The sequence below is a fragment of the Trypanosoma cruzi genome, genomic scaffold (genome assembly GCF_000209065.1).
Source record: "Trypanosoma cruzi strain CL Brener 1047053516363 genomic scaffold, whole genome shotgun sequence".
NCBI lineage: Eukaryota > Euglenozoa > Kinetoplastea > Trypanosomatida > Trypanosomatidae > Trypanosoma > Trypanosoma cruzi.
This window is the reverse complement of record NW_001849418.1, coordinates 1-15,783: the sequence shown is the minus strand read 5'-3', so window position 1 is coordinate 15,783 and position 15,783 is coordinate 1. Positions and strand designations below refer to the sequence as shown.

The 15,783-nt window shown below is 53.1% G+C and overlaps 4 protein-coding genes and 2 pseudogenes across 4 annotated transcripts, besides 10 other annotated features; all 6 read right to left on the bottom strand.

Moving 5' to 3' along the window:
• Positions 1–793: a mobile genetic element.
• Positions 1–1,246: a sequence feature (heterozygous, non-Esmeraldo-like haplotype).
• Positions 620–793: a mobile genetic element.
• Positions 1,247–5,769: a sequence feature (areas not merged during assembly with more than two copies in the genome that could not be assigned to a particular haplotype).
• On the bottom strand, positions 1,724–2,428 carry Tc00.1047053509665.40 (uncharacterized protein; the record flags this gene model as incomplete). Its single annotated transcript, XM_803310.1, has 1 exon — positions 1,724–2,428. One exon carries the CDS (start codon positions 2,426–2,428, stop codon positions 1,724–1,726), a length of 705 nt encoding a protein of 234 aa, XP_808403.1.
• Positions 4,104–4,151: a sequence feature (T-rich).
• Tc00.1047053509665.30 (trans-sialidase, putative) lies at positions 4,606–7,146 on the bottom strand (the record flags this gene model as incomplete). Its single annotated transcript, XM_803309.1, has 1 exon — positions 4,606–7,146. The coding sequence occupies one exon, from the start codon at positions 7,144–7,146 to the stop codon at positions 4,606–4,608; it is 2,541 nt and encodes an 846-aa protein (XP_808402.1).
• Positions 5,770–6,403: a sequence feature (areas merged during assembly that could not be assigned to a particular haplotype. This can correspond to areas where the two haplotypes were merged or to regions with more than two copies in the genome that were merged during assembly.).
• Positions 6,404–9,065: a sequence feature (areas not merged during assembly with more than two copies in the genome that could not be assigned to a particular haplotype).
• Positions 7,508–7,529: a microsatellite.
• Tc00.1047053509665.20 (mucin-associated surface protein (MASP), putative) lies at positions 8,462–9,778 on the bottom strand (the record flags this gene model as incomplete). The annotated part of the gene is made up of 1 exon (XM_803308.1): positions 8,462–9,778. One exon carries the CDS (start codon positions 9,776–9,778, stop codon positions 8,462–8,464), a length of 1,317 nt encoding a protein of 438 aa, XP_808401.1.
• Positions 9,066–10,918: a sequence feature (heterozygous, non-Esmeraldo-like haplotype).
• On the bottom strand, positions 10,054–10,419 carry Tc00.1047053509665.16 (annotated as a pseudogene).
• Positions 10,919–15,783: a sequence feature (areas not merged during assembly with more than two copies in the genome that could not be assigned to a particular haplotype).
• Tc00.1047053509665.13 lies at positions 11,345–13,372 on the bottom strand (annotated as a pseudogene).
• On the bottom strand, positions 13,493–14,209 carry Tc00.1047053509665.10 (uncharacterized protein; the record flags this gene model as incomplete). The annotated part of the gene is made up of 1 exon (XM_803307.1): positions 13,493–14,209. One exon carries the CDS (start codon positions 14,207–14,209, stop codon positions 13,493–13,495), a length of 717 nt encoding a protein of 238 aa, XP_808400.1.

Sequence of the window (15,783 nt, the reverse complement as noted above, 5' to 3'; positions counted from 1 at the left end):
GAGAGGTGGGGGCTCCTTCCCTGGCCGCCGTCTCCGCCACCCGCGCGGCTCGCTGCGCTTCTCTGGCGCTAGCGCGTGCCTCTCGTTCCTGTAGTTGGGCGCGGGTTGCCTCCAACTGCTGTTCGCGTCGGCGACCGCGATGCCAGCTTCGCGCGCCGATAGGCTATTATGCGCCTCTTCCGCCTGCGAGTGAAGCTCGGTGTTTCGATTCCGCGCGCCCGCGATGGCATAGGCGTGGTCCGTGCCCAAGCGCTCCCTTTCAGCGATGATGAGCCCTCGATGGACCCCCAACTCCCGGGCCGCGCCCGCACGATGGGCAGGAGCAATTGGTTCTCGAAATTTGGTATTTGGGGCGCCCGGCGATTCGCAACGTGTCCTGTAAGGCTCGAATCCACCCGGGGCTTGGTGGTGGGTCCCGAAATCCATGCGCAAGTCTGTCGTTGAGGCGGCCGCGGCTGACGTCGCATCCGTCGTCCCGGTTTCATCAATGAAGGTGAGCCGCGCCCGGACAGCGCCATGTTGGCGTATCAATTCTGAGAGTCGGGCGCCAATATCGCTCCACTCGGGAACCGTTTAATAGGAACCAACGCCGTTTCCTTAGGCCAACCCCGCTGTGTCTGCAAACTTAAAAATAATTGTCTGGCCTCTATCGGTTCCCTGATCCCCATAAATTCGTCTTCTTCCCAAATTCACAAGATAGGAAGGGTGTCGCAAGGGAGTGGCTTCATTTTATCAGGACATATATTAGATTAATTCAGCCAGCTCTCCAGCAATCATTCTGTTCATAACTTCCAAACAAAAGGAAAAAAAAAAAAATTGACGCTCTGGCAGGACTTTGATTTCTTTTGTCAGGCAGCAAAATAAGAGCATGTGTTTCTGTGTACACATAATGCCCGCACCAAATATAATATAAAAAGATCGTACTGTTACGTGAGCCCACACAACGTTGTTCACATCTTGTCCGGAATCCGTCCTGTTCCTCCACTCCTCCTTTCGTACAGTCCGTGGGACGCACAGCAATGAGGCCGGCACCGCGTGAGGGCAAAAAACAACAAAACAAGAGGGGAAAACACGTCCCTCATGACAGTGTGCAGCAACCGACCATTAAATGAAGGAATGGCAAGGATCTTTATCATTCCAGGAAAAAAACAAAGCCAACAAAGTAAAATGTAAATAATAAAAGAAAACACGCATGCAAAGCGGCACATGTTCTCCGTGAGGAGTCGCAATTCCACACTCTTTGGCTTATAATGCTGCCACAACTCCACACAATCCCAAAAGAAGTAGCAACACACAAGACACGCACACACGCACAGTGCCGTCAACAGTCAAATCACGCAGTGTCAATTTCGCGTCGTTGAGCAGGGCAAAGCAGTCGTGTAGACTCCCGCCACTCCCGGAATACCGCGCGGTGAATTCTCGTAATTGGGGTTCTCGTGTCCAGAGGCATTGCGTTGACTCAATCCGCCAGCATCACCCTCAGCGGCCGGTCCACTGCCTGCAACGCCATTCTCTAAAACGAGAGTCTTGTGTCCAGTGGCGTCGTGCTCACTCAACTCGTCCGTGTTATCCGCAGCAACGTGTTCCCTGCCGCCACAAGTGACAGACATGATCCCGGATGCATTCGACGCCACTAATATTCTCGGACCGTTGGCAAAGGAAGGCCTCTTCTTGGACGCATTCGGGACCATTATTTCGTTCGGATTGCTGGCAAACTCAGGCCTCATCTCGGACGTGTTGGTCGCCGTGTTGGATGCGGGACTCGGATCGACGGTGTTGGGTCCGTCAGCCGCCGCAGACCGTCGCCAATCCTCGTTCTGACGTGACGGCTCAGCATTGACTTGCGGCGCAGTTGTCCCACCAGATTTCGTGTCATCCTTCCCTTCACGGGGTGGCGGCAACTGACGGATGCCCGTCTGGTCAGCATCGCCGCTCCGTGCAGGCGGATGGATGGTTCCATCGGGGGAAATTGACGCCACAGCAATTCATAAGGGCCGGCGTATTTATGTGTCGTCACATTCATCGTGAAGGCAACGGTGGCCCCTTCCTCTTCCGTTGCACAGCTGGTAGCACAGTTGCTAGACGTGTGCACCGCATTGACCACATGGCGCACAGCACACAGCTCACCATCTCTGCTATGCATGCGCACATCAAAGCCACTGAAAGTACAATTCCCATGCTGACCCTCAGCACTGGCTGCAGACCACCTCTTCCATGCACACACACACACACGCACGCGATACCTCAGGCTGCCGTCACTCGGAGTACATAGCACATCCACCGACACAACCACCGCGTTCGCATCACCAGATACATGTCCAGCACTCCCAGCGGCCGTAACGCACACAGAAGAGCAGCAGCAGCACAAGAGCCCAAGGACCAACACGGCGCACACCGCACGGCACCGCACCGTCACCATCGCCACCATCGCAGCCATCATCACCCGTGGTGTAGTCGCTGGAGTCAGCTGATCCGTGAGCCAGAAGGAAAAGAATGGAACAAGAGGGAGAGGGACAAAGCACAGCGGATACAGCGAGAGAGAGAGCAGACAAAACGAGGAGAAGGCAGCAGGCCCAGCCGCACAGTTCACACACCACGAGACGGCATCCATGCAAGGATGGCACACAACTCCAGCAGCCATCCACCATGCAGGAGGAGAAGGCATCCTCCACCATCTCCACTCAGCCCATTCTTGCAGCACCAGAGAAATGGCAAAAACCCGCGACCAACAAACAACGCACACGCGCAAGCGAACCCTCATCCATCCATGGCGCGGCAACAAAATTACCTGCCATCCCGCCCTCAATGGGACACGGTGCCCAACTCAACGCAGTCACACGCGGTGCATCACACCCGCAGGAAAAGAGACTCGGGCTGCGCACTCCCTCCTCCCTTCTCCTCATGGCCACGGAAGAAGGAAACAGCCGCCACACACAACTGCCAGCATGCACTACAAAAGGAGCATTCAAATCCACTGCAATGTGCACCTTGTGTGTGTGGTTGTGTGTGCCTGCAGAAACACAAGGCAAAGAGGTAAAAAAGAGGAGGCAGAGTACGTGGAGAGACGCAAAAAAATGTGCAGCGGAAGTGCATGGCAGAAACAACAGGAAGAAGACCGCTCAAACTCATGACTGCGCTGCAGCCCAAGCAGCGGCAATTCACACAAGATTTATTTAAAACAAACAAACAAACAAAAAGAAACGTTACCCTTCGTCTTACGTAAACCCCATCACACAAAATAATTATAGATGAAAAATAAATCGTCCACTACTGTTCCACACAAATTTTAAAACAAGAAAAAGAAGTCGCCTGCTGCCGTGTGGCCACACCAAACTGTCTGTATACATTTTGCCCACAAAAGAAAATTGAAAAGATGGTTACGTGTGCTTCAACCGTCTGACCATCCGTGTGTGTCCGCACATCGTTTATATTTCATGGGGCCATCTGCGTGTTGCTGCTCCCCTCAGCCCTTTCATCGGCGTGTGAGTGCGGCCTGCAGAGCACAGTCACTCGTGTGTGTGGGGACTGAGAGAAGCACGCAGAAATGACGGGAGTCGCGTCACTCCATCGGGAGAGTGAGCGCAGCAAAAACAAAGAAAATCATCAGGAGGGAGAGAAATGCTCACGGGACTGCCAGCGGGAGAAATGAACAAGCAAAACAAAAAATCTTAAAAACACGGCGGCAGGGTGTGGCTGTGTGTGTGGCGCTGCGGGTGTCTGCCCGCCCTGGCCGCAAGAAAACAAAACAAGAGGGAACAAATGTGCGCTCCGCCCCACCGGCCCTCGTCGCACGCCCACACGTCACGGCTCCCTCAGCGCGCCGTTCGTCGCGGCCCCTCCTCATGCGTGCAGCAGGCGAGGCGCACAGGGCCGTCGTCATGAGCGTGTCGGTGGGTGTGCGAGTGGAGCAGTTGGGCGGAAACACACGGCACCCCTCGCAGGAAGAGTGCAGCAAAGAAACAATTAAAGAGGGAGGAGTAGAAAAGAAAAAAACGTCCATAGTGACTGCCCCAAAAGCAAAAAAGAAAAAAAAGGAATGGGGTAGTAAGAAATAGAAAAAAAAAAATTTTTAAGGTAAAAAATTAAAAAGCGTAGTGAAAAGCAAAAAAAAAAAAAGAAAATCAAAAACACATAAAAGAGAAAAAAAAAAATCAACCAGAATGTAGCAAACATTAAAATAAATTTAAAATGTGCACAAAAAAGTAAAAGTATCAAAAATATTCTTTCCAGAAGTAATTCTGTGCTGGGAAGGGGTCGCAATTGTCCCACGCGGCAGCCATTCACTCCTCACAGAGCCGCAAATCCCCACAGTTCCAACAGAAGAAGCAGCGGTGGCAGCAGTCCGCTCCCACGCACAGTGACAGCATCGCTGTTATTCCCCTGCGACAAGGTTCCGAGGTTGCTGCTGAGCGCCGTGGCATTTACTTCGCCGTCCTGTGGCTGGGCCCCTTCCTCCTGCACATTCGTTCCTTCCGTTGGCTCCCCATTCTCACCAGAGCTCGCGCCTGCCTCAGGATTCACTGTGGGTCCATCTTGCCCCTCGCCCTCAGTGGCGGGAGTATTTGCATCTGCTGTGTCAGAGGTACCCACAGAAATTTGCGGTGATCAATTTCCCTGCTTCGTGTCTCCACCCACTGTCCCCACCGCCGGGTTACCATTAGACGAGGAATCGACATTCATATTTTTATTTACATCGTGAGATCCTCCCGACGCCAACTGCTCTGCAGATTGACTCCCCACTGAGTGAGTCGTCATAGTGGTCTTTGCAGAATTGGATGTACCAAGACTGCCCGCATCATCACTTATCTTCAACAATTTCTCTTCGGTGCCCTGATGCCCGCCACGAATAGTTGAGGAGACGGCTCCCAGCGTATGTGGTTCAGTTCCAGCTAGTGGAAAAGCATCCCTCACCTCTGTTTTTAGATCTTCCAGCTTTGGAATAGAAAATTTATTTGTGTTAAGCGCAGTAAGCTCAGTGTCATCCAACGGGCGGTTGTACAACAGGACGTTCGTCACAGTCACAGGCACGACTTCTCGGCTTTCTGTGTTTTCTGCGCTGCCTCCATCCCCTCCAATATAGAAGTGTGACACCACTTTCGGATACGTGTTTTTCAACGCACATGGCGCATCCTCCACAGGCTGACCATCGACGTACGCGGAGCCCTGGGTGCCGTTCTGTAGCACAATGGCCACCTGGTATGTTGTACCCGGCTCCCAATCGCGACTGTGCTCCCCAGACTTTGGTCCGTCACCGCACAGTAGCTTCCACTTTCCTTTCTCGTACGACAACCCAAAAGATTTCTTTGGTTTACCATTCATCTTCACACCCATCAAAGGAATGGGGTTAACTCCCTCCGGCGCCTTGTGGATGGACACCGTCGCCACAAGAGTGAAGTTGTAGTTCGCAAAGTGGTACAGCTGATTCTCCTCTTGCTTGCCAACAGGCCACTCCGCCCACGCCCCCTGAAACCTCACGCCCTTCTCTGAATCCACTGTGGCCACTTCTGCCTTTTTCTCCGCCCCACCATCAGTCCCCTTTACTGTGGCGTCCACCCCGAGGTACTCGTCCCTCCACGTGCTCTCAGAGAAGTTGCCGGACAAAAAGCCAACCAGCCCATCCACCGGCATGGCAGGGCTGCATGCAGTGTCAGCTGAGGTACCCTGCACAGCACTCCCAGAAGGGCACATCTTGGAGACACGTTCGTCCACTTTCTTCCACGTCGCCAGCACCTCCTTCACCCGCTCTAGCTGCGCAGTCAGAAGCACAGAGACCATACCGGATGATGATTCGCCTTTCTTCTTCTTGTACAGTACAATCAACTTCTCATTATTATTATTTCCACCACTTTTGTACAACAGGGAGCTGGCGGCAACGTCCTCATCTTCTCCGGACACCGGCCCAATATCAACAATGTGCGTATTGTCCGTCAGCCAAAGATGAAGTACACCCTTTTCGTTTTTTCCTTTATTCTCAGGATACACCGGCAGAGTAACGAGCATCACGTCCTTTTCCTCAATCCTCGCTGTGGTGAACCCGCTCCTAACGCGTTTCTTGTTTTTATCCTTTTTGTTTCCCCATACGCGCGAGAGTGTCCCGAGTGCCTCCGTCCACGAATCCCCCTTGTCACCGGACTCGTACACCCTGCGGCGGCCATCATCACACGCAGTCATCATCATGAGTTGTTTTCCCTTCTCCCGCTCCACGACGGAGGGATCACTGCAGCCATCGTCAGACATCCACTTCGACAGCTTCCAACTCTCAGCAGTATCCTTCGAGTATATAATCAGCGAAACAATCTTTACATCGCCTCCTGATTCACCTTTCTTCTTCTTTGTGCCTTCCACTGGGAAAAAAAGTGCATTGCCCTCCGTCCCAACACCCGATCCACCGCCGCCAACCAGCTGCATCAAGGATTCGTGTTCTTGTTTAAAAAGTGTGCAAGGTAGAGCGTGAGTGTCGTTCCAGTGAATTTTGTCGCCTTCTTCAGAAGTGACATGCCCTTTCACCAGAAAAATTCCCCACTGATCCGCGTTAACCTCACCCTGACAACTACCGACAGTTGTCCCGCTGCATTTTCCAACAAGCATGTAAATCTCACTTCCCTTCACAACTTTTGTTGGTCGGCTCACATCTACTTTCTGCTCTGCATCTGCAGAAGGGCCTTTCACCAAAAATTGTGTCTTCGTGTTGGCATCATTCAGAACTTCCTTCTTTTCAACATCCTTCGTTTCCGTAAGAAGTTCGGACGAAATGCCAGTAAAGACGGTGTCTTCACTGTTTTTCTTGCACTGCGCCTCGGCAACGGCAAACAAACCATCATTCACCTCAACAAGACTGGGAACACGGAGTGAACTCACTGCTTCATCGTTTTTCTTGTCTCTCCAAACAAAGAATTCCTCCGGCGAAGAAACCCGACATGACTTTGGATCAGACGACTGCTGCACCTCCGTCTGAGCACTTCCACTGTCGCAGCAAATCATCATAACGAAAAGGAGAAGCAGCGCCGCGGAATTAAACACATGCCGGGACATGTTGGGCCTCGGCGGCTCACTCTCTCTTCCTTTCCTCCTCCTTCCGCCGGATCCGATCACGCGGCGACGGTTGTGTGTGCGGGGTGCCTTCACAGCAGCAACACGTGAGTGCATATAAATATGTGTATGTGGGCGGTGTGTGTGCTGTTGGTCCTTTCAGTGCCTTCGAATTTCACAGTAGCGATTCGCGCTTGTTTGCTTTCTTCGTAAGAGAGTGAGAGAAATAGAGAAGAACGTGCCAAGAAAAGAGGATGAAACAGTAACACCGCCACCCATCCACATTGCGTGGCATCATCATCCGCACCGCAGTCGCTCCTCACAGCAACAACTCACGCACACAGACACACGGAACAGAAGAAGGACGAACAGTACACCAGGAACACACAACGGCTACCACCACCAGAAGAAGCAGCAGGAGTCACGGCGGGTGTGTCGTTATTCACGCGTCAGCACACACCGAGCTGCGCCCTCACAAAAACAAACAAACAAACAAACAACAAGCGGGAGGCAAGAGAGCACGACCGTCCTTTGCACAGCCCACGTCCTGCCGCCAGTCATCTCACTGTTCTCTCCTCCAGCGCACCCGCTTCTCAACCGCCGGCGCACATCACCCCGCACAGCCGGAGAATCCCACTTCAGCCGATGGACAGCAAAAAAGACACATCGGCACGCGCAGCAGCTGGACGGGAAGAAATCCGCACTCGTCCCAGGCACCCTCAATGCCACACCACTCACTGGCTGCACGCCGCCAAAATAACGACAGCAACACCTCGACAAGACAAATCGCGGGCTCACGTCTTCCCTCCTCGCGAGGACCGCTGCGGCCAAAGCTTTGTGCGTGCGGGCCTTCTCAGCGTTCACACAGCCCCAAAGCGTTTGCAACACGGCATGTGTGTGCATGTGTCTGTATGTTTCTCAGCGCCTATAATTGCAGAGCAGCCGTGCGGCACAAGAGAGTCCAAAGAAAGCAACGAACCAGAAAAGCCGATAGCACACATGCATACGCACGCAGCACGCGGAATGGGTGCACTCAACCACAAAATCAAAAAGGAAAAACAATAAAACACAAACACAAAAAAGAAGAAGCCGAAGCGTGGGACGACCAGCGCACACACACTCTCATTGCTCCCGTAAAGCAAAACACACACACAGAGGGAGAGAGAGAGAGGTCGCCCACTCAATGCAATAAAAACAAAACAGAAACAGTTACGGTGCTCCGCCCAGGCAGCCAGGCAGGACGGCAGCGGTGCGTGTCGTGCAAAAGAGAGCACCAACGGGCCTGCATGGGTGTGCATGCATATATACAATGGGCACATTATTGTGTGTGCCTCGTGGGGTGAGGTGAGGGCGAGAGTCCATGCAAGGGGACACACAGAGAGAGAAGGAAGAGTGTGTGTGCGGGCGGTGCGTGGCTCTCTCTCCCTCACTCTCACGCGGCCACCAGCGCAGCAGCAGCAGCACACACAACAACAGTAAGAAGAAGCAAAAGAGGGGAGGTGGTGTGGAAGGCCGCGACGCTGCTGTCACTGTCGCCAGGCGTCGCCGTGTCATTTCTCTTGGTGATGGTGACATTATCTTTTGAGGTTTCTTCTACTGCTTGAACTTCCGTTGTTGTTGGCGATGGCTCTGCGGATGATGCTCGTGGAGTTGTTTGTGTTACTGGTGGGTTGCTGGTATTAGGCGTTGGGCTTATAGTGGATTTCAGTCCCACGTCTCTCTTCTCTTTCTCCTTTTCAACTGCATCCCCACTATCATCTTGACTTTCTGCTGCTTCTTCTGAAGTAGAGGTGCCCTGTTTTGCTTTGGGTTCTGATCTCTCCTTTGGCTGCTTGTTGGGCACTGCGGTTCCAAGAGGCATTTTTTCCGAGTGCCGAACACCTTCTGAAGATTGCGTGTCCTGAGTGGATGGTGTATCAAGGGCAGAAGATAAAGAAGTGCCAGCTGCAGAAAGAAAAGAACCCAAAGAGTCCCCTCGAGAACTGCCACCATCTCCTCCACTACTTCCACCACCACCATTGGGGTCCAAACCAGTTCCACCACCGGAACCCAAACTGCCAACAGCAGATTGATTCACACCATCAGAAGCAGAAATCTTCAAATTGGAACCTTCACCTCTTTTAGAACCTCCAACAGATCTGTCAGCACCAGAACTGCCACCAGGTTGACCTCGATCAGATGCTGGTGGTGACGTTGCCGGTAGTGACTGTGGCGGTTTTGCTGCTTGACCCGTTTCTCCCTCCTGTCCTGGTGTTTGTTCTTTTGCTGGTCCTGTTGCTTCCTCACTTGTTGGCATTTCTTCTGCTGGTGTTTTTGGAGATGGGTCCCCTTGGGCTTCCATTATGCCTTTGCGTCCCCGTGTTCCTTCTGGAGCATCTTGCGATTGTTCTTTTCCATTTCTTCTTGGTTCTGCATTTTCCGGCTCTTTTTCTTCTAATTTTTCTTCTTTAACTTCCATCCCACCATGAAATATTGATGATTGTTCGACGCAAACTTTTTGAGGGCTGACGTTACTTAATTCTTGCGCATCCAACGGGTTTTCTGATGTGTTTGACACTCCATCGTTTGGCTTTAGTATTTTTGGATCTTCTGCATGACCGACTTGAGATGCAGACTGTGATCCCCTCGACAATTTGTCTGTTATTTCGTTAATACCATCAGAACCCTCCGCCACCACCACCATTGCAGCACCGCACCACAGCACGCAGAGGACACACACCAGCAGCACACGGCCAGCCATCATCGCCATCACGCCTGTCACTTGCGTGCAGCCTTCACCACAAACTAACAACACGTCAACGCAGAGCAAAAGCAAAAAGAGAGAGACAAGTCACACAGCCACGCACCGTCCCGTCCAGCAATGAGGGTCACGCACCACAACAACAATTGGGTGGGCACGGTTCAACAATAATAAAAACAAAACAAAAAGGAAAGAATTAATCCTCGCCGTGACCCGTTCCTCACACCTCCACAGTCACCATTACTGTTGTTCTCCCCCCTCAGGCACCCACAGGCACGCCACGCTCACTCCAGCACGCGCCCCTCCACCACACGCCTCGGGATCGTCGGGCCCTCCCAGCACAAGCAGTCCGTCATGCGCTCTCGCTGCGCCGCAACGTACGCCACCTCCTCCCTCAGTCCAGCAGCTCCGTGTCCTCCACGTTCCCTACAATCGCCGGCATGCCCCCGCCGCGGAACACACACAGCGCAACAACGTTGTGCCGCCTCTCCTCCCCAATCATGAGCGCAACGCCCAACGCGTACAGGCGCACGTGCTCCATGTGCTGCAGCCACACGCGGATCAATTTGGCCGTCATGCACTGCAACTTGTTGTTTACCTTATACTTGTGGCGGCACCACAACGTCGTGTAGCCGGCGGCGTCCCACACTCACAGTGAGGCACGGCGCACACCATCCGCTCCCCTCCGAGTGCACTCAGCAGGCCGGCGCCCAGTCACCCTCGTGCCATCGCAATGGGAGCACAAAAAATCTTCTTCGCGGACCACCGGTGCCTCTAGCAGGAAAAAGAAGTAGGGGCATGTCAGCAGCACAGCCAGCAGTGGGACGCTCAACGCGACACGGGAACACACAGTGGCAGTGGACAAGGCACAACAAAAACAAGCCACAGTGAATTAACAAAAAAAGAAAAAGCAAGAGTCCGGCATGACCCCAAAAGGAAAAATTGGTGAAAATTGATTCGGCAGGACTTTTTTTTCATGTGCCGGGCAGCACAACACGACCGTGTGTTTCTCTATATACATATTGCCCGCACCAAGAAAATAATCAAAGTGAAACAAAAAAAAAAGATTGCACTGTTTCACAGGCCCAAAAAACATTCTTCACATTTCATGCGGCATCCGGCCTGTTCCTCCAATCCTCCTTTCGTGCAGTCCGTGGGACGCACAGCCGCAGGGCCGGCACCGCGTGTGGGCGAAAACGGAAGCAAACAAAGGAGGAAACACATCGCTCATTACAGTGTGCAGCAACCAGACATTACGTAAAGAAAAACAAAAGTGCTTATTGCAACGGCTGAACTAAACTAAAAAGAACATTAAAAAGTAAGAACAATTTAAAAAACGATCAGTAAAATGTTGAAAAAATAAAAAAGACGGTGGTATAAAAAAGTGCGAGGAAATACGGCATGTATCCTCCGTGAGGAAACGCAAATCCACACTCCGTGGCTCATCAGACTGCCACGAGAGAAATACAATCCAATAAAAAGCAGCAACAAACACGACACGCACGGTGTTGTTACCGCTTAAATCACGCGGTGTCAATTTCACGTCGTTGGGAGAGGCGAGGCGGTCGTCGGGACTCACGCCGCTCCACACCCTGCGAGGTGACTGTTTGTAGTAGGGATTCGTTTCCAGGGCGTCGTGCCCATTCATTACTCTCCGGTAATATCCCCAGCAATGTGCTCTCTGACGCTGTCAACTACTCGAATCTTCTCGGGTGGTGTCGAAGTCGCTTCTCTCGTCGGAACAGGGACCCTGTCCTTGAGTGCACGCATCTCAGCGGAATTCAGTGGGCGGTTGTACGGAAAGACGTTCGTCACCGTCACATGAGATTCTTGCCTACCGCACGCCCCAAAGCAAAAACTCAGGACCTCAGGTGGCCTCTCGCCTGTCAGCAGCACTTCTCCTCCCGCAGTGACTCGCCATCAACGTGCACAGAGGCCTTGTTGCCTTGCAGCATGAGTGCCACTTGGTGTTCTTTCTTCGGCTCCCAAGTGCTGGTCCGCGTTGTTTTGCCTTCGCACACCGTCTCCCACTTCTTATTATGGCTGCACGACAGTCCCATGGTATGATTGGGCTCATTGTCCGCCAGCATCGTACCCAGTAGAGGAGTGCTCCCACTCGGAGCCTATTCGATGCTCACCGACGCCACAAGTGTGAAGTTGTGGCTCAAGAATAAATGATTTACTTTATCACACCAAGCGTTCACAAGCCATATTGCCCTGGACCCAAGTCCCGTCAATTGGAACCCATCGTTGTCCTTCACTGCATTTGTCACCGTTGCATTCAGGCAAAGGTACTCGTCGTTCCACGTGTCATCACTGGCCACATCGGACAAATCACTGCCACCAGACACGCCGTGGGTGTAGACACGCTGGAGAAGAAAATGTCCTTTTGCGACCAAATACTGAGGACGGACTTGATTGCACTCAGTTCCTCCGTCAGGCGGGAAAATAAAATGACACGGCATTCACCGTTGCCCCTCCGTCGTAAAAGATGCAAACTGCCATCCGAGTGCAGCAGGGCGCTGGCAAGCAACCAATTCATATTCTCCTCCACGGCAACCGGTCCAACGGAAAACGTGCGGTTGTTGTCCGTGACCCAAAGGCAGAGCGGAGTGGCGTTTCGCTTCCCGAGGCGTACCCTCTCTGAGTGCACAGCATGACCTTCCCTTCCTCAATGGTCGCGGTGATGAGGGCATCCACACGCAGGCTTCCTTCTGATAGTCTCCCGATCGTGCGTTGACCCACACGGCTGAGAGTGTCCCGATGGCCTCCGTCCACGCTGTCCCCATGTCACGCGACTCGCACACCCTCTGGCCATCCTCGCAGTCAACAATCATGAGAAGTGATCCCTCCCATCCGGTGACGCGGGGATTAAGGCATTCCGCAGGGGAAATGTCCTCACAGAGCGCCCAGGCACTGCCGTTGTCCGTCGAGTAAATGATCATGGAGCAAACGTCTTCCGCTTCATTCACCGCCATCCGAAGAAACACAGGCGTGCCATCCTCCATCACAACACCTGCGCCACCGGAAGCAATGAACTCCGTCCAGTCACCTTCGTGAGAAGCAGAAGAGATCAGTTTCGAGAGTGGTTTGGGGTCGCCCCATTCGATCCGTCCACTCTGCTTGCCACCCGTGGGATTCGTGACATCACCCACAAACAGTTTCGGCTCCAAGCCGCCCTCGCTCCAGCACCCACCTTCTTAGGACACATCCGAGCCTCCCGCAAGAGGAAACAATCCGTTGCCCTTCGTGATTGTTGTGCGGCAGAGCACAACACCCAAACTCTCCTTTCCCTCCGCTGCACCAAGCACAGTGTGTGCCCTCCATGCATCCTTTCACTGACCTCGCCAACAAGAGCGGACCAATTCCACGCATTGTCAATGCACCCCGTAACCACATCAGAAGAAAAGGGCATAATTAATTGACCACCTTGACACTCGGCATCCATGTGACCCTCGGCGAAAGCAGCAATTACTCCACCAGCACTGACGAGAGAGGGTGAAGCAAACGAATCCCTCGTCGTAACTGGAACAATCCCATCCTTCAGCTACACCAGCGTCGTCTGCGGCACAAATAGATCGACTCCCTGCGGCACCTCAACATTTATTAAACCAATCATCCCATCATCAATAAGATTCCCCTTTGGATCGGTGACAGGCGTGGGCCCTCTTTCAGGTGGTGTCGGAGCCACATTGATATTTTAAACGTAAGCAAACTCAGGCCTCATCTCGGATGTGTTGGTCGCCGTGTTGGATGCGGGACTCGGATCGACGGTGTTGGGTCCGTCAGCCGTCGCAGACCGTCGCCAATCCTCGTTCTGACGTGACGGCTCAGCATTGACTTGCGGCGCAGTTGTCCCACCAGATTTTGTGTCATCCTTCCCTTCACGGGGTGGCGGCAACTGACAGACGCCCGTCTGGTCAGCATCGCCGCTCCGTGCAGGCGGATGGATGGTTCCATCGGGGGAAATTGACGCCACCACAATTCATAAGGGCCGGCGTATTTATGTGTCGTCACATTCGTCGTGAAGGCAACGGTGGCCCCTTCCTCTTCCGTTGCACAGCTGGTAGCACAGTTGCTAGACGTGTGCACCGCATTGACCACATGGCGCACAGCACACAGCTCACCATCTCTGCTATGCATGCGCACATCAAAGCCAATGAAAGTATAATTCCCATGCTGAGCCTCAGCACTGGCTGCAGAACACCTCTTCCATGCACACACACACACACGCACGCGATACCTCGGGCTGCCGTCACTCGGAGTACATAGCACATCCACCGACACAACCACCGCGTTCGCATCACCAGATACATGTCCAGCACTCCCAGCGGCCGTAACGCACACAGAAGAGCAGCAGCAGCACAAGAGCCCAAGGACCAACACGGCGCACACCGCACGGCACCGCACCGTCACCATCGCCACCATCGCAGCCATCATCACCCGTGGTGTAGTCGCTGGAGTCAGCTGATCCGTGAGCCAGAAGGAAAAGAATGGAACAAGAGGGAGAGGGACGGAGTGCAGCGGATACAGTGAGAGAGAGCAGACAACATGAGGAGAAGGCAGCAGGTCCAGCCACACAGTTCACACACCACGAGACGGCATCCATGCAAGGATGGCACACAACTCCAGCAGCCATCCACCATGCAGGAGGAGAAGATATCCTCCACCATCTCCACTCAGCCCATTCCTGCTGCCCCAGGGAAATGGCAAAAACCCGCGACCAACAAACAACGCACACGCGCAAGCGAACCCTCATCCATCCATGGCGCGGCAACAAAATTACCTGCCATCCCGCCCTCAATGGGACACGGTGCCCAACTCAACGCAGTCACACGCGGTGCATCACACCCGCAGGAAAAGAAACTCGGGCTGCGCACTCCCTCCTCCCTTCTCCTCATGGCCACGGAAGAAGGAAACAGCCGCCACACACAACTGCCAGCATGCACTACAAAAGGAGCATTCAAATCCACTGCAATGTGCATCTTGTGTGTGTGGTTGTGTGTGCCTGCAGAAACACAAGGCAAAGAAGAAAAAGAGGAGGCAGAGTACGTGGAGAGACGCACAAAAACGTACAGCAGAAGTGCATGGCAGAAACAACAACAACAAGAAGACCGCTCAAACTCATGACTGCGCTGCAGCCCAAGAAGCGGCAATTCACAAAAGATTTGTTTAAAACAAAAAGATCTTTCTCCTTCATCTTACAAAAACCCCATCACACAAAATAATTATAGATGAAAAATAAATCGTCCACTACCGTTCCACACAAATTTTAAAACAAGAAAAAGAAGTCGCCTGGCTGCCGTGCGGCCACACCAAACTGTCTGTATACATTTTGCCCACAAAAGAAAATTGAAAAGATGGTTACGTGTGCTTCAACCGTCTGACCCTCCGTGTGTGTCCGCACATCGTTTATATTTCATGGGGTCATCTGCGTGTTGCTGCTCCCCTCAGCCCTTTCATCGGCGTGTGAGTGCGGCCCGCAGAGCACAGTCACTCGTGTGTGTGGGGACTGAGAGAAGCACGCAGAAATGACGGGAGTCGCGTCACTCCATCGGGAGAGTGAGCGCAGCAAAAACAAAGAAAATCATCAGGAGGGAGAGAAATGCTCACGGGACTGCCAGCGGGAGAAATGAACAAGCAAAACAAAAAATCTTAAAAACACGGCGGCAGGGTGTGGCTGTGTGTGTGTGGCGCTGCGGGTGTCTGCCCGCCCTGGCCGCAAGAAAACAAAACAAGAGGGAAGAAATGTGCGCTCCGCCCCACCGGCCCTCGTCGCACGCCCACACGTCACGGCTCCCTCAGCGCGCCGTTCGTCGCGGCCCCTCCTCATGCGTGCAGCAGGCGAGGCGCACAGGGCCGTCGTCATGAGCGTGTCGGTGGGTGTGCGAGTGGAGCAGTTGGGCGGAAACACACGGCACCCCTCGCAGGAAGAGTGCGGAAGAAAAAAATTAAGAAGGGAAGAGTAGAAAAGAAAAAAACGTCCATAGTGATTGCCCCAAAAGCAAAAAAGA